This window comes from Dipodomys merriami, unplaced genomic scaffold, assembly GCF_024711535.1.
Source record: "Dipodomys merriami isolate MVZ:Mamm:240054 unplaced genomic scaffold, mDipMer1.0.p SCAF_22, whole genome shotgun sequence".
In the NCBI taxonomy this organism is placed as follows: Eukaryota; Metazoa; Chordata; class Mammalia; order Rodentia; family Heteromyidae; genus Dipodomys; species Dipodomys merriami.
This window is the reverse complement of record NW_027203604.1, coordinates 8,661,601-8,684,028: the sequence shown is the minus strand read 5'-3', so window position 1 is coordinate 8,684,028 and position 22,428 is coordinate 8,661,601. Positions and strand designations below refer to the sequence as shown.

Here is a 22,428-nt window from a genome sequence, read left to right as displayed (position 1 = left end):
AATTCAATCAAGATTAACTGTCCCAATTTACTTTTTACTGTTTTTGTGCCGGGTAGGATAAGAGGTGTTGTTACTGTGGTCGGAACTGAGGGCCTCAGATTTGCTAGGTAGGCACTCTACCACATGCCCCAGCCTGTTTTTGCCTTGGTTATTTGTGTATGCATGCATGTGCACAAGATGGTACTAAGCTTTGAACAGGGGGGCTTGGGTGCTGTTCCTTAGCCTTTTCACTCAAAGCTGGCTTTCCACCACTTGAGCCACATCTCCTCTTCTGGCTTTTTAGTGGCTAATTGAAGAGAGTCTCTTGAACACATTCCACATGCTGCTTAGAGCAGGGATCAATGGAATGCATATCAAGAGTTGTACTCAGCTATTTTCAAAAGATGGAATACCTGCTCCACTGTGGAGGTCATTCATGCAGACCACTCTTTGAGCCATCTGAGAAGCTGGCAGATACATCTCATTTCCCCTAGTAGCATGATCAAGAAAAGGTCTATACACTTACTTGGTCACTCTTCCTTTCTCGAATAAAATAAAACTTTCAGAGCCTTAACTTTACCAGGGACAAGGCAGGGTAGGTTTGGCAAAAATCAGTGTTATAAGAAGGATCCTTCCTGTAAAACTCTAGCTTCTAATAAGACTTCTACTTCATTGCCTAAGATCAAAATAATATCTTATTTTCACAAAGATGGCAAAATGAATCCATAGCAATAAACAAAATAGGCTCTACATTGCTATCTTACCAATGTAGAAAGCAATCTTTTCCCTTCCTATCTATGGTTAGATATCTTGAAAGTATTTTAAAGTATGGAAGGGAAAAATACATAGTGCTATTAAGCAGAATACAGATGTTCAAAATATTTGGATATATGATGCCTTAACTTTTAAGTCTATTAAATTCACAACTATTCTGTAAAAATAGTTCTGCCAAAAGTGTGAAAATATCTGATGTTCACTTAAAATGAATAAAAGATAAATTGATAAACAGTAAAATTTAATATAGTAAAATGCTGATGTAGAAAGCAATGAGATATGGGTTTTCAAGTATAAAATTTTTACAGTTTTAAAAACTGTTATGTATCTCAGAATTAAAAAAAAACAACAACAACAGTTGTAGTACCTACAAAGATGAATGGCAGCTAATGTGCTTTTGGTACCAGGATAGAAGAGAAATGAATCAAATTACCTTCTCCTTGAATTACTGTGGGTAATGAAGAAAAGGTATAATCCACATTTACATGCTAATAAAGTTATGTAAGAGGGCTGGGAAGTTGGCTTAGTGGTAGAGCACTTGCCTTGCATGCCTGAGGCCCTGGGTTCGATTCCTCAGCACCACATAAGCAAAAAAGAAAAAAAGCCGGAAGTGGCGCTGTGGCTCAAGTGGTAGAGTGCTAGCCTTGAGCTGAAGAGCTGAGGGACAGTGCCCATACCCAGAGTTCAGGCCCTATGACCGGACCCAAAAAAAAAATAAAATAAAAAAATAAAGTTATGTAAGATTAAGAATTTATAGGGTTGGAGGTGTCGCTCAGTTGGTAGAGTACCAGCTAATGAACAAAAGTACCAGGTACCAAGTTTGAGTGCTGGACTCAGATAAAAAAAAAAAAAGAATTTTTAAATCAAAGAATTTGCAAGTAATTAGCAGAGCTGATTATTTATAGCAAGTGAGTAGGAAAGTTTTTGAGTAGGAAAGTTTTTGATAATGTACATGAAAATAAATCAAATTTATATATTTTCTAAGCACAACTTTCTGTATTTTGAGTCTTCTTAAAAAAGTGATCAGGCTGGGAGCCTGTAATCCTAGCTACTCAGAAGGTTGAGATCTGAGGATCATGGTTCAAAGCCAACCTGGCAGGAAAGTCCATGAGACTTTATCTCCAATAAACCATCAGAAAACCAGAAGTGGCGCTGTGGCTCAAGTGGTAGAGTGCTTGCCTTGAGCTGAAGAGCTCAGGGTTAGCTCCCAGGCCCAGAGTTCAACCCTACGACCGACAAAAAAAAAAAAAAGAAAGAAAAAAAGTGATTAGGCTTGCTTAGTAAGTACAAGGCCCTGAGTTCAAATCCAAGTATCACTAAAAAGAAAAGGTCTTTTCCAAACAGTACTTTTGTCATCTGTTACAACTAAGTCCTCTGCTACTTAATGATAATCATAGGTTTAAAAAATATGTATTTCTTTAAAAATATCAGTGATCTCATCTTCAACATCAATGTTTAATACTTATATAACATGTTTATTTCAGGTTTAACCTCAGTCCCTGGCAACATTCCATTTGATACTCGAATGATCGACCTTCAAAACAATAAAATTAAGGAAATCAAAGAAAATGATTTTAAAGGACTCACTTCACTTTATGTAAGAACATATGTTCATATTTTCAAATATTTAAGTGAAAGTACCATTGCTAAAATGATTAATTATATTGCATTAGTAAAGGAGTCGTTATTTTCTGTGAAGTATTATAGCATCCCTGTATTTATCAAGGTTCTAGCCAACTAAAAATTATGGCTATAATTCAGTTATAGTTTAATTCAACTGATGCTTACTGAATAACAATAGGTACATAAAAGGCAGTGGGCTGAGAGTTTAATTATTATTTTAAAATCCACTCAGGTAACAATAGTCACCAAACACTAAAATGAATAATAAGCAATTATTCACAGCAATCATCTCCAGAGTGTATAAGAAGTCTTTTCCTCAATCTTGTTGACCTCTAATAGCAGCACATAGAAAATATTATCTAACATATACATGGATGGAAACTTTTTTGGAATTTTTCTCTTACTATAGTTATATGAGTATTTTAATCCCCAATTGGAACATTTTGAGCCATCCTGTCGAATTTTTGAGTTAGTACAAAACTGAGTTTGGAGGGAAAGCCTAATTATGCACTGTCACTGCTGGAGGCATTACCTCCTGCCCTCAGCACTACTCTTGATTTGCCAAGACTAGCATGGGCTAGGATGACTCTGTACTATCTGGGATGGTCGGGCAGGACTACCTCTTCTAGGTCATTTTCCCCACACTCCAGGCTGTGTCAGAGAAAAAAAAAAAAACAACTACAACCTGTCATATCTATGTATGATACAACACTAATGGGACAAGGTAGAAAACATGACCATTTCGCCAGGCACTGGTGGCTCTTATCTGTAATCCTAGCTGAAACCTGAGGATTGCTCTTTGAAGCCAGTCCAGGCAGTTCATGAGACTCTTATCTTCAATTAACCACTAGAAAATTGGAAGTGGTTCTGTGGCTCAAGAGCGCTAGCTTTGAGCTAAAAACCTCAGGGACAGTGCCTAGTCCCTGAATTCGAGTCCCAGGACTGACCAAAAACAAAAAGAACATATAACTGTGCTACCCCCTTGCTGTATCTGGCAGGAGCAGGTACAGATCCTGTATCTGAGAGGTGTGAGGTCGCTTTGCTTCCTGCCACACATGCCATCATGTTTCAGGCACACTGAGAGATAGGCAGTCTTCATAGTAAGGAGGACTAGCAAGAAAATCACAAAGAGGCTGAAGCCTGGGTAGGCTGCCTTGAAAATTTCATGCTGAAGGAATGCACTGCAAGAAAAATGAGGTTTGATAGCTCCTTCCAAATTATGCCAACAACAACTAGATTTAATAATCTCCCTATCTCAGCCTTCCAAGTAGCTTTGATTATAGACCTGTGCCACTACTCCAGGCTGTAAAGCACTTTTAAAAGTACATGCTTTATTATGAAATACAGATGTAGTGATAGTTGTACAATACTTAATTATATCTCCTTATGTGGTACCTGTCTTACAGGAGAAATCAAATATCTTAGACATTCTGTGACTGTCAGTTATGCTTTACCTGTGTCTCTGGCACAGAGAAGGATATGTGAGATCCTAAACATTTTCAGACCAACCCACCACTTCTTACCACTATCACTGATAGGTTCATCATGACTTATTGTCCTTTTCTGCACATTACACTTGTCTTTTGCTCTAACACATAACCAAAAGTTTGTTTGTGATGACTCTGTGGCTCTATGATAGCCAGAAAGCCAACACTGAAAGTACAGCTGATCTGGAGTCACTCTGCCAGCCCATCAAATTCAGGCATTGTTGGCTTCGTATTTTACAGTGATGAATAAAAACTGTTAACCTAATTTTACTATTTATAATTTTTATGCAGTTCCAGAAATGACATCTATTAACTAGAAAACAAAAATGAAACAAAACAAGCCCTTAACTAAATTACTAGAGCCCTAGGTGAGACAGTTCTGACTTTTACTTGTAAGCAAGTCACTTTCCTTTATTGTGCCTGTTTCTGTTAAATTGCTCTCACAGGGTCAAGTGGGAGTTCATAAGCCATCTTTATGACGCTTTAAGTTTGCCTGGCCTCATTTTTCAGTGTAACTAATAGAAAAGTGAATACACTCTTACCTGGCACTATACATTCAGAAAGGAACTTATTTTGGCAACAAAATAGTTTTCCCTTTTCTAGACTTAACCTTTCTAGGTGAAACCTTTAACAGAGTGTTTGTCTGAAAGACAGTGGCAAAAGAGTCACAAAGGACTGAGAGTAAAATGAGTAAATGTGTTGGTAAAGAAAGTTTACCGGGCAGCCAGAATGTTATGGGAAAACAACAATGTAATATCTATAAGGCATGTGTCATGTTAAAACGAAGAGAAGATAGCTATAGATAAGAAATTTACAAAAGGAGTGAGAGAATCAGAGAGATTCTCCTAGAGAGAATCAGATAGGCTAGATTAAAGAGTGATTGACAAAGGCCCTGAACTTAATATGCTTTTGTGTCATCAAAAAATCTTTACGTGTAGTTTGGCAATGGAGAATTGAGAGCTATGTCCTTCCAAAATAGCTATCAGGAAAACCAGTAAGATTTTGCCACAGATTTGGTTCTGAAATTCCCACATGCCAGAATCTCATGATCCCAACAGATGGAAATGGCTGGTCACACAATAGCCCTAATGTGTGGCTTTAGACATGTCAAGCTGCAAAAAAAAAAAAAAAAAGCTGCTACCAAGAACACAGTCGTTCTAGCACAAGGTCTTCATTCTCTGGGGTTAAATCCCTTCTGAAGGGTGCTACTCTAGAGCCCTGAGAAGTATGAGGGGCTTTTCCTCATTGTATTCCCACTGGGAGAAATGGCAAACATTACAGATGAAGCCTTCCACATAGAGAAAATCATGCAAAATGTATTTTATATACACTAAAAAAATTTTAGAGTCCACAGATTTTAAGATAAAATAAAGATAATATTGTTGAGCACTTACACACAGAGGAGTAGAGGCTGAAGCTTCAAACTTGTGAATGTCTATTCAAAGATTTTTTTAAAAACCTGAATTTCTATCAAAACTAAATGCATATTACAAAGCATTAAAGCTTTGCACTATTCCAACTAAGTGTCTATTCAATTACAGTATTACTTCAGATATTCACCCCACTGTAAATATTTTTTTAAGCTTACATTGGAATGGGAAATATTTTATGTGGTTGACTAGTATACAAGTGACAGAAATCATATTAATTTCCAAAACTAGTTATTGTAGAATTATCAGTAAATGAAATCCACTCCCTAATACCATATAACTTTTTATGCTTTATTCAGGCTCTGATTCTCAACAACAACAAGCTAACAAAGATTCACCCCAAAACTTTTCTAACCACAAAGAAGTTGCGAAGGCTGTATTTATCCCACAATCAATTAAGTGAAATACCACTTAATCTTCCCAAATCATTAGCAGAACTCAGAATTCATGATAATAAAGTAAAGAAAATACAAAAGGACACATTCAAAGGAATGAATGCCTTACATGTTTTGGGTAAGTTTTCCAAATGAACAAGACATCTTGAAATGGCAATTAAAATGTTTATATAGAAGACTTTGTTATCATTAACAACTTTTTTGGGTGTGTGTATATGTGTTGGTCCTGAGGCTTGAATTCAGGGCCTGGGCACTGTTCCTGAGCTTTTTTGCTAAAGGCTAACATTCTATCATTTGAGCTACAGCATCATTTCTATCTTTTTTGGTGGTTAACTAGAAATAACAGTCTCAATGACTTTCCTGCCCAGGCTGACCTTGAATCATTATCCCTAGATCTCAGCCTCCAGAGTAGACAGGAATTCAGGTATGAGTCACCAGCACCTGGTTTATTAAGGAGAGGGAGAGGGAGAGGGAGGAGGAAGAGGGAGAAAGAGGGAGAGAGAGGGAGGGAGGGGGAGAGAGAGAGAGAGAGAGAGAGAGAGAGAAAGAGAGAGAGAGAGAGAGAGAGAGAGAGAGAGAGAGAGTATTGCCAGTCCTAGGGCTTGAACTCTGGGCCTTGGCACTGCCCCTAACCTTCTTTTTGCTCTACCACTTGAGCTACAGAACCACTTCTGGCCTTTTCTGTTGATGAAGTATGGAGGAATGGAACCCAGGGCTTCATGCATGCTAGGCCAGCACTCTACCACTAAGTAACATTCCCAGCACTTCATTAATAGGTTTTAAGATAATTTACTCAATTAGCTTCACCCCCCTCTCTTAGCCCCTTTGGTGGTTCTGAGCAGGCACTTTACTGCTTAGTCATGCCTCCAGCCTTACAATTCATTTTTGAATCCAATAATCCTTAGCTAGACAAACCATTTATAAACTAATTAAAATGTGAAACAAGCCCAGGGCAGGTGGCTCATACCTATAATCCTAAGTACTCAGGAGGTTGAGATCTAAGGATCACAGTATGAAGCTAGCCCAGGCAGTCCAGTGAAACTCTTATCTCCGATTAACCAACAAAAAGCTAGAAGTGGAACTGTGGCTCAAATGGTAGAGTGCTAGCATGAGAAAAAAAGGCTCAGGGACAGATCCAGGCCCCAAGTTTAAGCCTCAGGACTGGGACACGCATCAAAAAAAGTGAAAGAGAATTTATGGCATTTAAAAAAAGGTTTTGTAATACTTTTTCTTTAAGAATTTCCTTTGAAATACCTAGATATGGTTTCTGTTTTATGTACTAGACTCTAATAAAACCTACGTTATTTTTATTTAAAGATAGTATTTTTGGTGTATTGTATAAATTACTCAATTATAATGTTCTGATAGTATATGGAATGCAAACCTAAGCTTTAGTTATCTGGTTTAAATTGCTGATTCATGAAATTTCTTATTGTATAATATAAACATCATTTTATTTTACTTTTTGTGGTACTGAGTTTGAATCCAGGACCTCATGCTTGCTAAGCTGGCACTCTGCCACTTGAGCCACACTTCCATCATTGTTTTTTGTTGATTCTTTTCTTTTCCTCTCTCTCTCTCTCTCTCTCTCTCTCTCTCTCTCTCTCTCTCTCTCTCTCTCTCCCCTCCCTCTCTCTCCCCCTCTATCTCCCTCTCTCTCCCTCCCCCCCCTCTCTCTCCTGGAGCTTAAACTCTGTCCTTGAGTCTCTCTCTGCTCAAGGCTAGCACTCTATCACTTTGAGCCACAGCACCACTTCTGGCATTTTCCTGTTTATGTGGTACTGAGGAATCAAAGCCAAGGCGTATGAATGCTAGGCAAGTACTCTACCACTAAGCCACATTCCCAGCCCATTGTTCGCTTTTTTTTTTTTTTGGTTGATCATGGGGCTTGAACTCTGGGCCTGGGCGCTGTCCCTGTGCTCTTCAGCTCAAGGCCAGTGCTCTACCGCTTGAGCCACAGTGCTACTTCTAGTTTTCTAGTGGTTTTGTTGGAGATAAGAGTCTCACGGACTTTCCAGCCTGGGCTGGCTTTGAACTGTGATCCTCAGATCTCAGCCTCCTGAGTAGCTAGGATTACAGGTGTGAGCCACGGGCACCCAGCTTGTTGGCTATTTTTGACATTATCTCAAAACCTTTTGTATAGACAAACCTCAATCTGCAATCCTTTTAGTCTCTGCCTCCTTCAGTAGAAAGGACTACAGTTATGACTTGCTGGTGCCTAGCCATTCTATGTTACTTCTAATGGACATCTTATAACCATACTGTCTGCTCAGAAAATCCACTCAAACTTCCCAAGGAAGATTCATGTTCATTTATTCCTAATTCTTTCTAGTACCTGCCATTTTTGCCAATTAGCCTCTTACTGGTATTTCTCAAAGTTATATTTCTGCTAATTATATAATTTCTAATTGATTTATGATCAAAAAAGTTTAGAAAGAAAATTAAATGGAGAATATAAAAATCTTGAATTATATGAAAGATGACCATACTATTTTTTCTGATGCAATATTACAATAAAACATGTTCATGGTTAGAGGGGAATAAAGTGTCATTTAATAATTCAAAGCAAAAAAACAATCTAGTTTATAAAATACAATCTAGTTTATAAAATACAAAACAGAATGTTTTCTGAGACTGACAGAAGGGAGAGTAGATAGAAATCAACACCTGAAATGACAATGAGTATGAACAGTGAAGCTCACACTTCCCAGGATATGTCTTTGTACTGTGAGTTTCCTTTACATTTAACCTATGTATGCTAACTCATGTCATTTTCCCCCACAGAAATGAGTGCAAACCCTCTTGATAACAATGGGATAGAGCCAGGAGCATTTGAAGGGGTGACGGTATTCCATATGAGAATTGCTGAAGCAAAACTAACCTCAATTCCTAAAGGTTTGTATTTACTTTTAAAATCTGTTATGTTTCAATGACCATTAAATACTGTATTGTAAACTTTAGTAGTATGCATTGTTAAAACCATACTTCAATGAAAAATCATTGTGCTAGTATATATGATGAAATTTAGTATTTTTTCATATGAAAATAAAGAACCAACATGTAGTGAATTTTTGACAGTATTAAGTCAAAATTATCTTCCCTAGTTATGAGAATAAACATCAAGAAGCAGAGAAGTTTTAATTTCTGTTCTCTTATCTGACATTTACTTATCTACATCAATCAGTGAAGCACAGTAGAGGGGGAGGATTCTATAGAGAAAAAAAGGGGAAAGCTGCATGGGGCCATACTGTTATCCCCAGCTATTCTATAGTTTAGTGTGGAGTCCATGAGGCCAGATAGGGGCAGGCGTGGCTCTGGCAGAAATGGATGTATTACAAGGGGCTCTCTTCCAGCATCTTCCCAGGTGCTGAGAAGATGAATCAGCCAACATACAAGTTTGAGAACAATGTCTGGAACATGGTAAGTGACAATATCTTTTACATCTAAGGTATTATCCTACATTATTCACTTCACAGTCTGAGACCTGCAGCAGGTACATCAAAGTCTGGTACTCCTCCACATTGGGAGATGACCAGTTTACTATGCTATTCTTTCCAAGCTCACTACCTGATGACTGGCTGGATATGACTGCCTTTCTTGGAACTCATGGTGAAAATCTTGCTTTCCTTGCTCCTGACAAAGGTTTTCTTTGGTGATAACTACTTGGAAAATAACTCATAATAACATATTTTTCAATTTCATACAGCTATCTTTCAGTATCCATCAGTACAAAGAGCAATCCTCTCTATTGCTCACCTGACCCAGAGACTAACAAGATAAACAGAATTAAGACAAAACGAAGTTGGTATTATTAAATCAAGCAGTGATCTTTCACTTAGGGTTCATTTACTCAGAAATATCATCAGAAGTAAAAGACAAATTTTCTACCCAGAAAGAAACAGTTTAATCCAGAACCACACAAATATAAAATGAGCTTCATTCATTTGAAGGTGACTGTATATCTATAAGGCATATGAGAACAATGACAAAAAATATATAAACTTTTCCCAGAAGATTAAAACTAATGGAACTAAGATGGAGAAAAGGGAAGTAAAGACAAGGAAAGGAATGAGGAAGAGGGAGGGGTCAAGGTGAGAGCCGCAGGAGAGGAAGAGGGAGCAGCAGGGCGGGACAGGGTAGCACTGCTGTGTTTATATTCACAATCTGACCCACACTACTGGGCATGGCCATTCTTTTTTGTGTGTGTGTGAAAATACTGTACAGAGGGGTTACAATTACATGGGCAAGATAATGAGTGCATTTCTTATCAAGCATTGTTGCCTCCTCCTTTGTTTCCCCTTCCCATCTCCCAGCCCCTCCCCCTTTCCCCTTGCATGGCCATTCTTTACCCTTCACACTTGCAGGTTTTCTTTTCTTTTCTTTTCTTTTTTGGTCAGTTGTGGGGCTTGAACTCTGGGCCTGGGCACTGTCCCTCAGCTCTTCAGCTCAAGGCTAGCGCTCTACCACTTGAGCAACAGCGCCACTTCCGGTTTTCTGGTGGTTTATTGGAGATAAGAGCTTCATGGACTTGACTGCCCAGGCTGGCTTTGAACCGCGATCCTCAGATCTCAGCCTCCTGTGTAGCTAGGATTACAGGCGTGAACCACCGGCACCCGGCAACACACTTGCAGGTTTTCTAACACTGCAAAATACCCTAGGATTCTAATTTCAAGCATATCTTGGATTTAACTTCTTAAGATTCTTTCAGAAACTAAGGAACATTATGTCTTTAGGAAATTAAATTGGAATCTTATGTAAATCGGAACTTACATAACTGCTCTTTCCAGATCCCTCTGACACTCAGAAGCCAGGAATTAAAAAATTCCATTCACTAAAATGTGGTGGCCACATTCACAATTCCATTAATACTATAACTGTGGCAGAAGGAAATGCCAGACCTCCCAGGAGTCCTTACCAGGAAGATTGTACAAGAGGAAAATGAGAAAATGTCTTTTTCCCTGCTAATCTGGGAAATGCTACTGCATAATCATATTGCGTGGGAAGACACCTGTTTGCGATGGAAATAGATGTTCTAGTATAAAAACATGTTAGAATGTGTTGGTAGTTACTGAACTATCTGCCAAATTCACAACTCTGTATTCCTGTCTTAGAGGCTATGCTCTATTTCCTCTCTAGTAATTTATCTTCCTCATGTCCTAGGGGCATACAGACCACTCAAGTTCTTTAAATCTCTCTCTAGAGATTTCCCTATCCCCCAACTTCTTACAATCTACACTAAAATTGGCTGGCCAGAACACCATCTACTCTTCTATTAACTATTATGTTTGCAATTATTTATTTAGCTAGAATGTAGTGTGTGATTAAAAAAAAAAACAAATATCTTTGTCTTACCTACTGGAGGGACCATATCATTTCATAATTATAATTAAGCTCAATTAATCATAAGTTTAAGAAACCAGAAACCTCTTCATTTTGAAGTATTTTCCTGCCTTCTAGTTTATTTGCTTTAAGAATTCAAAGTAAACTTTGAAATTTGGTACCCTGTGTATTGTATATATGTTTACCTGAATTAGAGAAGGGAAGGGGTACAACTAAATGGTGAGACAAAGGGCAAAGGGCAAACCAAATACAACAGTGATACAACTGGGGGGGGGGTGGCACTGGGAGAAGGGAAAGTAGGAGAAAAATGAGCAAGGGGTAACAGTGTTTGAAAAGAAATGTACTTACTACCTTATACATGAAACTGTAATCCCTCTGTATATTACCTTGACAATAAAATTCAAAAAAATAAGTTCTGCCCTATTAAGACTATTGATATTCTAAAAAAAATCAATTTCATTCAGCCTTTACCATGAATATAGGAAGGAAATGTTTTAGTAAAATTTGAAAAAAGGAAAGCTTTCCCCCTGGGCTATCTAAAACCTTTGACAAATATCATAAATTTGTTTGAGGGGCTGGGAAGGTGGCTCAGTGGTAGAGTGCTTGCCTTGCATGCATGAGGCCCTGGGTTCAATTCCTTAGCATCACATAAGCAGAAAAAGCCAGAAGTGGCGCTGTGGTTCAAGTGGTAGAGCACTAGCCTTGAACCGAAGAGCTGAGGGACAGCGCCTACCTAGGCCCAGAGTTCAGGCCCCACAACTGACAAAAAAAAAACCAACAACAAAAATTTGTTTGACTCTTCCAGTAAGCTTTTGTAATGAGACAAGGGCTGGAAGCAGGAAATACCAGTGTGAGATAAGAAAGAACAAACCTTTATTTCAAAAGCAGGAAACTACAAATGCAGTCCTTAACTACTACTACTGAGAGAATAAATGCTAAAATGGATAAAATACCACAAATAAATCATTTGTAGGTTTAAAATGATATTAAAAACAAACATTTTAACTGATCACCTCTGGATGCTGTACTAACTTATTATTTGAAAGAATCAAATGTTCTTTTCCTTTTTCTGTAAAAACTATTTTACAAAGTAGCTAGTTGATGAAGGAAAATTAGAAAATTCTACTAAATCCATAAAAAATGATAAAATCACAAAAGTCATCGAAGCCAAATATAGCAATGTATATCTTTAATCTCAGCTACTTGGGAAGCTAAGCCAGGGGGGTGGCTTATGCCCAGGAGTTCATGAGACCCCAGGGTCAAACAAACAAGTCATCATTTTGCAATTTATAATTAATGAATGGATTAAGGAAGTACCCATGAATGAGTAACAAAAATCAGGTGAAAGACGATCTACCTGAAGCTGATTGCATCCAATGGCCAGGTCATAGAAATAAAGGGGTTATTATAAGTAAGGTCATTTGGGAGGCATCAGCCAAATCAGAAAACAGTTTCTCAAATCCATATCTGCACTAGTGAATATCAGGAAGAAAAAGAATATGTTATCTAAGAGAGGTGCTTTTTTTTTTTTCTTTACAGCACTGGGATTGAAACCAAGGTCTTGATAAGCAAGTTTTCTGCCACTTGAGCCCTTTTATTACTGTTTTTTGTTGATTTTGAGAAAGAGTCTTGCTATGTAACTCAAACTAGCTAGAACTAACTATGTCGTCCAGGTTGGTCTCAAACTGGCAATACACCTGTCTTAGCCTCCTAAGTGCTAAAATGACAGGCATGGCCATTCATTCCCAGTGAACAGATTATAAAAGAACCCAATATATATTATAAATTTACTTTGGATGTTGACTTACTTAAATCAACTGCAAAATGATGTATTTGTGACAAATGGAGATATTAGATGAGGAATTTTTTCAAATATGATATTAAGAATGTGGTTACTCATAAAACTGACTTTACCAGTTAGACATGTAATGAATTATTCACCGGTGAAATTACATTATATTTGGGATTTAAGTTTAAATACTGCAGTTTAAAAAAATGCAGCTGCTGGGCGCCAGTGGCTCACACCTGTAATCCTAGCTACTTAGGAAGCTGAGATCTGAGGATAGTGGTTAAAAGCCAGTCCCAGCAGGAAAGGCTGTGAAACTATTATTTCCAATAAAACACCAGAAAACAGGAAGTGGTACTGTGGCTCAAGTGGTAAAGCACTATCCTAGCTGAAGAGCTCAGGGACAGCACTCAGGCCCAGGGTTCAAGTCCCATGATCAACAACAACAGCAACAAAAAATGCAGCTACAGCTGAACGCTAGTAGCTCACATCTGTAATACTAGCTACTTAGAGGGCTGAGATCTGAGGATTGTGGTTTGAGCTAGCCAAGGCAGAAAAGAACCTGTGAGACTCTTATCTCCAATTAACCACTCAAAACACCAGAACTGGTGCTGTGCTTAAAGTGGTAGAGTAGAGTACCAACTAGCCTTGAGCAAAAGAGCTCAGGGACAGCACCCAGGCCCTGAGTTCAAGCCTCATGACAAAAAAAAAAAAAAAAAATGCAGCTACAGAAGTTGATCAATGGAGTAAAGGAACTTGTTGAAAACAAGTAAAGCTACTTGTTGAAGCTGGACATAGCTTCGTGATTCACATAACAATTTCTATTTTTGGGGTAACTTTGGAATTTTCCATAATAAAAGGATTTTTACAAGCAGGTTCTTAAAAAAATTGCCAAAATCTATCCTCTGAAACTTGACAAATGAGTTAATCAGTGGAGCTTGGCCTTACTTGATATAATAAACATTCTTCTTTTCTTACTAGACCTACCATCAACTTTACTGGAGCTCCATCTAGATTATAATAAAATTTCAACTGTGGAACTGGAGGACTTTAAACGATACAAAGAACTACAAAGGTAAAAGATTCCAAAACCTTAGGTTAAAAGAAGTAGCCTATATGATGAAGATGTTAATGAAGCAGTTCAGAGAATGTGCTTGAGGACTGTATTCATTATCATCATCATTGCTAAGGAGAATATAAAGAGAAAACTTGAAAGAACCACCATCCCTATGGCCTATGCTAATAGGAAAGGCAAATCCTGTGGACAGAAGAAAACAATCACATTACTATTTTTTTCTTTTATAAAGGCTTAGAACAGATAATTTTTCAAAAGAATGTTAGGAGATGGTTGTCATACACTGAAAAGGTTACTGAAGCCATGTAACACGTTTTCATGAATGTGTATAAAAATAGGACAGACTTATATTCTAAGTGGGGTTGTATTATTTTTCAGCGAACTCTACCAAATCTAACAAGCTAAGAATTGATGCATTATTTTTTTTCAATCATTTTTAGGCTGGGCCTCGGAAATAACAGAATCACTGATATTGAAAATGGAAGTTTTGCTAACATACAACGTGTAAGAGAAATACACTTGGAAAACAACAAACTTAAAAAAATCCCTTCCGGGTTACAAGAGTTGAAATATCTCCAGGTAAAGCATCCTACTTGTGTTTGGTAGATATGAGCACTTTACATTTTATAAACACAGTAGTGTATCTCTAACAAAGATTAGCAGGCAGCAAGAGTAATTGAAACATGATGACTTTTCAGGTTGCATGAGATGTTTTACCAAGTAGAAGAGTATTAGGATAACTGTTTTTAAACATAGTTCACCCAAGAAGCTCAGAACCCATTTGTATCCACTTTCACCTATTGAAACTGCTGAGGTTATTGTGGCAAAGTTTCTAATAGAGCCAACTTCAACTTGCTGCACCTTTCAAGGCAGAGCTGGCTAGGAAACCAAGGAGGGTCATCTTGTTCTAGAAACCTTTCGCAAGGCAAAGCAAGAAGATTAAGATCCAGATTTTTTTCACTATCAAAGTAGTGCTGGATTAGAAGTGTTTTTTTCAAATGGTAAAGAAGAATACATAACTGCAAGTCATCATTTGCAGCATCACATGTTCATATTACACAAGGTACCCCTCATTGGTAGAATGCTTGCTAAGCATGTACCAGGCCTGGAAGTAGATTGATAGCACCATTCAAAAAGTTCATATTTTGGCACACTCTGTGTGTGTGTGTGTGTGTATGTGTGGTGTGTGTGTGTGTGTGTGTGCTAGGATTACCATGTAGCTAAGATTACTGGTGTGAGCCATCAGAGCCTGGTGGAGGAGAGAAGGAGAGGGAGGGAGGGAGAGGGAGGGAGAGAAAGAGGAGGGGAGAAGGGGGGAGAGGAGGGGAGAGGGGGGAAGAGAGGGGGACAGAAGGGGACAGAGGGGGACAGAGGGGGGAGGGAGAGAGAGAGAGAGAGAGAGAGAGAGAGAGAGAGAGAGAGAGAGAGAGAGAGAGAGAGAGAGAGAGAGAGAACGCGTGCGTGCTGGAATTACTGTGTAGCTAGGATTACTGGTGTGAGCCATCAGAGCCAGGTGTTGATCGATGTTGTTTTTCATTATTAGAAACCCTTCCTTTCTCATTTTGTAACTCTTTACTGACAGGAGCCACAGGAAGTGAAGATAATATTTCACACATAATTTAGGACTTTCACAACTTCTATGATTCTCCTCTATGGCTTTCAGTTTAAGAAAGCTCTACTTAAACCCAACTCTCTTTTCACTTAAGCTTACTTTTCTCACGGGCTTTTCTTGAGATGTAAAGCTCTAATCTTTCAAGAAGCAAAAGACACTGAAAACAAAATGGCATTAAATACTCTGCTTATAGATTTCTTTCAGGTCTTTATTTTATTGTGGGGAGAAGGGGTTCAGACAGGATCTATGTAGCCTAGGCTGGTCTGAAGCTGGCCAGGTTCACAACCCTTTTGCCTACATCTTCCTAGCACTGAGAATTACACATATATGAAACAGAACTACAGTAGAGAAGAACAAAGAACAAAAGTCACAATTGTTCCAGTCAATGAATATTCACAGCCTAAACAGATTCATGTCTCATATGTTTTACTTGATGCCTCCTCTGTGCTTTGGTAAACACCCAACTTGCTCTGACAATGAGCAGTAAGGAAACAGAGAGGAACATTACCTGTTACAAAAATCCCAGGACAGATAGAGCACAGAGGGGAGATGAAGACAAAACATGAACATTTTAGTATTGCCTACAGTTTTCATGATTGGGCTTATATTGTCTTTGTCCAAAGTGAAAGCAGAGTCTAGAGGTAAAAAGAATCAAAACTAGTATTGTAATTTTGCAAGCAAAACACTTCTGCTTTTGACTAGGCCAACAATGAATCAGTTAAGTAAATTGCTTTTACTTTCAAGAAATAGTACTACTGCGATAAAAGACCAAAGAAAAAATAGAACAGCTATTAATAGGAATAAAGGAAAGTTCTTATATTCACTATTATTTATGAGTAACAATTTTAAGACTATAAAACTGGGAAACAAGGACAAGTGTGGTGGCCTATAATCCTAACTACACAGGAGACTGAGATTTGAGGATCTTGGGTGTTAAGCCAGGCCAAGCAGGAAAGTATGAGATATTCTTATCTCCAGTTAACCACCAAAAAGCTTAAGTGGTGGTGTGGCTTAAGTGGGAAGTGTGAGAGTGCTGTGCTAGCATTGAGCACAAAAGCACAGTGACAAGCCAGCTCTAATGGCTCACATCTGTAACGCTAATTACTCAGGAGACTGAGATTTATTTGAGGATCATAGTTCAAAGCCAGCCCAGGCAGGAAAGTCTGTGAGAATCTTATCCCTAATTAACCACCCTTTAAAACAAACAACAAAAAAGAAGAAGCCAGAAATAGAGCTGTGGTTCAAGTGGTAGAGTGCTAGCCTTGAGCAAAAAAGCTCAGGGCCAGGCCCCAGGCCCCTGAGTTCAAGCCCTGAACTGGCACCAAAAAGCAAAACAAAGTTGATATATCTATTAGTGCAAAAGAAAGATTCAGATGCTCTAATACAAATATATATGTCAGATGTTTTTTCTATAAAACATAAAAATCAGTTCTATATCTTTAATAACAGAAAATGCTGTTTCTTTGCATTTATAGAATGAGTCAAATTCTTGAGAGCATTGAAATTAATTCTTCTGCCCATTTCTAATATTTTTAAACAAATATAAATATGGCATAGAAGTAACTGTGCAGAAAGGGAAAAGTGGGAGAAGCAAAGTGGCCAACCAGACTAGGCAGTGTCTCTCAGCCTGAGTTCCATCCTCCATAATGCATCTTCAGGACACATATTTGTAAATTATGTGAGCTTCAGTTCTATAAGTTATATAATGTGTAAATGAATATATCTATTTTACATGAAAAATATAGGCAAACCATTGTTAAATAAACAGATGAATAAAGCCATGAATGATAACCATAGCCACTCACACTGGTGTACAACTATAATCCTTGCTACGCAGGAGGCAAGGCAGGAGGCTCTCAAGTTTGAGGTCAGCTAGGGCAACTCAGCAAGACTGTCTCAGAAATTAAAATATCAAAGAGTCAGAAAGAGTGAAGGGATGAGTACATGTCCAAAAAGACATGTACTTATTACCTGACTTACATAACTATATGCTACCCCTCTGTAAATCATTTTTTTTGGGGGGTCCGGTCGTGGGGCCTGAACTTTGGGCCTGGGTGCTGTCCCTCAGCTCAAGGCTAGCACTCTACCACTTGAGCCACAGTGCCACTTCCGGCTTTTTTTTTTTCTGCTTATGTGGTGCTGAGGAATCGAACCCAGGGCCTCATGCATGCAAGGCAAGCGCTCTACCACTGAGCCACCTTCCCAGCCCCTGTAAATCAGTTTTATAGTAACTTAAAAACTAAAAAATATTTTAAAAAAGAAGTGGGAGTGTAGCTTAGTGGTTGAACAGGGGAGCAGAGGGAGAAAGGAAAGAAAAGCTGACTTAATAGAATGTGTTTCTTTTATATTTACTCAGTATTTTAAACTTAGTCTTTTTTCCCCTCTTCTCTAACAGATAATCTTCCTTCATTCTAATTCAATTACAAAAGTGGGAGTGAATGACTTCTGTCCAACAATACCAAAGATGAAGAAATCTTTGTATAGTGCAATAAGTTTATTCAACAACCCAATGAAGTACTGGGAAATACAACCTGCAACATTCCGTTGTGTTCTAAGCAGAATGAGTGTTCAGCTTGGGAACTTCAGAAAGTAATAATTAGTAATGTCCATTGAGTGTGTGTAATTCAACATTTTTTTACATTTGGAAAACTTGAACTTGACTAATAATGGTGATATAATATAAGCAAAAATTTATCCCAAGTGGTAAATGACAAAAAATTTCAACAGAATTTTGCCAAACTATTGATATACAAGGATTAACAGAAATAAGCATCTATTGCAGTTTCCTTTTGCATACAAATGATTTTATATAAGTATCTTGCTTGAATATTCCTCTTTCAATAAAAAAAGACATTCATTATTTAACCATTTGTTACCAAGTGCATTAACAGAATTGTACTGTAAATGAAATGCTTGACTTAGTAACATTTGTGCTCTCTCATTTGCTGTTAAAAAACCAAGACTGAAAAGGACAGCTATATGAAGAGTAGTCTATTCTCTTTAAAAACTTGGATAGTACTGTAATATTTCTAATCATATTGAAGTATGGTTCAATATAATCATATTAAAATTCTCATGTGTAAGAGCCCATCTTTTATGATTAAAATCTTAGGCAGGCACCAGAGGCTCACACATGTAATGTTAGTTACTCAGGAGGCTGAGATCTGGAGGATCATGGTTCAAAGCCAGCCCAGGCACAAAAGTCCATGAGACTCCATCTTCAGTTGACTAACAAAAAGCTAGGCTGAAAGCATGGCTCAAGTGACAAAGCACTAAGCAAGCAAGCAAGCAAGCAAGCAAGCAAAGCAAGCTTGAGATAGTGATTACATACCCAGTACCAGCAAAAAGAAGCAAACAAAAATAAATAAATGAACTCTTAGAATATAACTTTCAGTGTGCATTACCAACTGAATAGGTAACTTCATAAGAGCTGGTTTGGGGACTATTAACTATAAAAACTGTTAAAATGGGCTGGGAAGGTGGCTCAGTGGTAGAGTGCTTGCCTTGCATGCATGAGACCCTGGGTTTGATTCCTCAGCACCACATAAGCAAAAAGAAAAAAAAGAAAAAAAACTGTTAAAATGCATTTTAAGAGTTTATGTAAAATCTGTAACTCATTTTTTATGATCAGTTATTATAAGCTTTTAGTAGCATGTCAATTGTTAGGTTATGTAAGTAACGCTGTCACCTCAACTAGGAACATATTCAGGATGTCCATTTGGAAGACTTTGCTTGGAAGCATCTTGATATCTATCAATTCTACAACAATTTTTATCCTCAAAAACAGACATGTTAACTGAGAATCATACCTGGCTTAACAGAAAAGGCAGAGTATCAGATTAAAAAAATAAAAGCTCAAAACTGTGCAAAAATTAAAGAGTAATTTATGTGTTCTTTATTGGTATTCAACATAAAATAAGTACAATTGGAAATTAAGGGAATCTTTAAGATACTAGTTTGAAGTATTCTTAGATTTATTTTTTCTTCTCCCACTCAAAAAATTTAATTAAAAAAATCTGTATGTAGGGCTGGGGAGGTGGCTCAGTGGTAGAGTGCTTGCCTTGCATGTGTGAGGCCCTGGATTCGATTCCTCAGCACCACATAAGCAGAAAAAGCCAGAAGTGGTGCTGTGGCTTGAGTGGTAAAGCGCTATCCTTGAGCTCTGAAGAGCTGAGGGACAGCACCCAGGGCAAGAGTTCAGGCCCCACGACTGGCAAAAAAAAAAAAAAAAAAAAATTGCATGTAACATTTTTAAAGCAACATTAATGTTTATCCTCCATAACAACACTAAAACACAACATGTAATTCCTGTGCTATACAAGAGATCATCTTTAAAAAGTAAAGGTGATGTACAGAGGGGTTACAGTTACAAGAGCCAGGTAAGGAGTACATTTCCTTTTGAACAGTGTTACCCCCTCCCTCATTCTCTTCCAGTTTTCCCCTTCCTGGTATCCCTCCCCCTAGGTTGTATAGCTCATTCCTACCATAGTGTCTATTGAGTCTCATTGACGAATTGGTTCATCCTTTGTCCTTACCTCAAACAACCTCAAAAATACACTTAGGATATAAGGAGAGAATCAGATTACGGGTGGTGGTGGTGGTGGTGGTGGTGGTGGTGGTGGTGGTGGTGGTGGTGGTGGTGGTGGTGTGTGTGTGCACACAAGGAGAGAATTCGATTACAGGTATAGGTGTGTGTGTGTGTGTGTGTGTGTGTGTGTGTACACACAAGGAGGAGAGGGGGTTGGCTATCAAGGTTAAGAAGAGGTAAATAAGGAAGGTCTCATTTTTCACAGCATGGTTACTGAACTTCAGCATGCACTCAAGGCCTCATGTTTGCTCAGCTTTCTTGCTTACTGATAATGCTCTATCATTTGAAATATGTCTCCAGCCCAGGTTTTTTATTGGTTAGTTGGAGATGAAGACTTGCAGACTTTTCTGTCTAAGATGGCTTTGAAAGACAACTCTTCTAGGTTGAAACGTCCAGAGTTGCTAGAATTAGACACATACACCACAGCCCATTCCTTAACTTTTTTTAGTAAAAGTTTTATTGATAAAATTCACAAAACTAGAATTGTGACTCAACTGGTCCAGCATCATCTTTGAGTAAGAGATAAAATTCACATATAATTCAACCATTTAAAGCATACAATTAAAAAAAATTAAAGCATACAATTCAATGGTCCTTACTGTAGAGTTGTACACTCACCATAATTAATACTGGAGCATTTTTGTCACCACAAAAACAAGTCATATAACCATCAAAACACTATCCCCACTCCCTTCCTGGCAAATCTATGTTCTACATGGAGGGCTCATTCTAAGGCTTCTTTTTCACTTTTTAGTTTTTGTCCTTTGACTCAAACAGGTTTTAATGATGACTTCTAGTTTATTTTACTGCTTGAACTTTTGGGTCACAGAAGAAACTGCTGCCTAATCCAAGTTCATAAAATTTTTCAACATTTTTTTTTAAAGCTTAATAGTTTAAACTCTGATGAGAGCTTTGCTATATTTTAAGTTCTGTATATGGTATAATGCAAATAGCACCTTTGGGCAAAGCAGATCAAATGTGGAGATATACATTTATTATCCTACATTATTAGGCCTAAGACACTAATTTTGTAATATACATTGCTGTCGATTTATTGTATCTGTTCTTGAACGTCAAAGAAATGAACTCATATATATAAATCTTTAGCTACTATTTTCGTTTGCTTCTTTTAAATGTTTAAAATTTTTATTTTTTGGTGCTGGTACTAGGGTTTGAAATCAGGGCCTTGTACTCTAGATTGACTTTTTTTTTCTCTGCTAAGACTTGTATATACCACTTGAGCCACATTTTCCCTTCTGGCCATTTATTGGTTAATTGGAGATTTAAGAGTTTTTTGGATTTGTCTGCTCAGGCCGGCTTTGAACGTAAATTCTCAGATCTCAGCCTCCTGAATAGTGAGGATTACAAACATGAATAACCAGTGTCTGGCTTCTTTAAGTGAGAAGATTACAACAAATTTGGCTTTGTAAATCTTAACTTCTTTTAGATTTTACAATAAAGCAACAGAGATGAAAATCATTAAGGATATTCTGCCTTACACAGGGGAGATTATATGTACAAATAGAAGAAAGTGAAGTACAGAAATGGAAGTAAATGGTCAAACTAGTTTAATAGCTTGAATGTAGTTTGAATGGTAGGTTTCTGTTGATTAATGGAGAGTCAACTACTGTTAGAATAGGTCACACAGTCTGCCAACATATCAAATTAGGTTACAATTTACACATAAAGTTAGGTTATACTAACCATGTTAGGAGATACCTCCTTTAACCCAAACTGGAATATGTATACAAGTTTTAGACTAAATTTAACATGCTAAAAAATGACATAGAAATACATCTATAATATCATGTGTTATCATTCTTTTTATTGTTGAATAGTACTTACCCTTTCTAACACTGAGGGTCATTTGAGTATCACCAATTGTGGGATATTGTGAATAAGCTACTACAAACATGTTTCTACAAGTCTTTTTTTAGGGCTCATCAATTCATTTCCATAGGGTATATATAGGGTTTTAACTATTTTTATTTTATTCTCTTCTATCCCATTAAAAAAGATAATAACTCAGAGTATCCTCCCTCCCCCCCAACAAGCATACAAAACTGGTCAAGTTACCCAATTTTCACCATGGGAGGGCAGTCTTATTCTAATATGCCACAGAAGTCTGCAAATAAATACAAAGCAAAAAAAAAGCCAAATATTTTTACTTTCATACTATTGTTACTAATCATATTTTAAAAAATTGGAAAATGACAACTGACTAGAAGGAAAAGTTGGAACACATTGCTAGACTAATAAAAAAATTAGAAAAACAAAGGGATGGAAATTTGAAAATTGGACAAGCAGAATGCTATATATACTTTTAAAGTATGTAAGTC

General features: G+C 37.6%; 2 protein-coding genes across 2 annotated transcripts in view; one reads left to right on the top strand and one right to left on the bottom strand.

The window, feature by feature from the left end:
- The window catches only part of Aspn (asporin), a 29,669-nt gene extending 10,269 nt beyond the window's left edge, over nt 1–19,400 (top strand). The window contains exons 3-8 of the mRNA XM_070033269.1: nt 2,238–2,350; nt 5,593–5,806; nt 8,473–8,583; nt 13,796–13,889; nt 14,330–14,468; nt 17,897–19,400. Of these exons, the coding sequence (XP_069889370.1) occupies nt 2,238–2,350; nt 5,593–5,806; nt 8,473–8,583; nt 13,796–13,889; nt 14,330–14,468; nt 17,897–18,094 (869 nt within the window). The 3' untranslated portion in view covers nt 18,095–19,400. The remainder of the gene's footprint in view (nt 1–2,237; nt 2,351–5,592; nt 5,807–8,472; nt 8,584–13,795; nt 13,890–14,329; nt 14,469–17,896) is intronic.
- The window catches only part of Cenpp (centromere protein P), a 185,557-nt gene that overhangs the window by 85,346 nt on the left and 77,783 nt on the right, over nt 1–22,428 (bottom strand). The window lies entirely within an intron of this gene.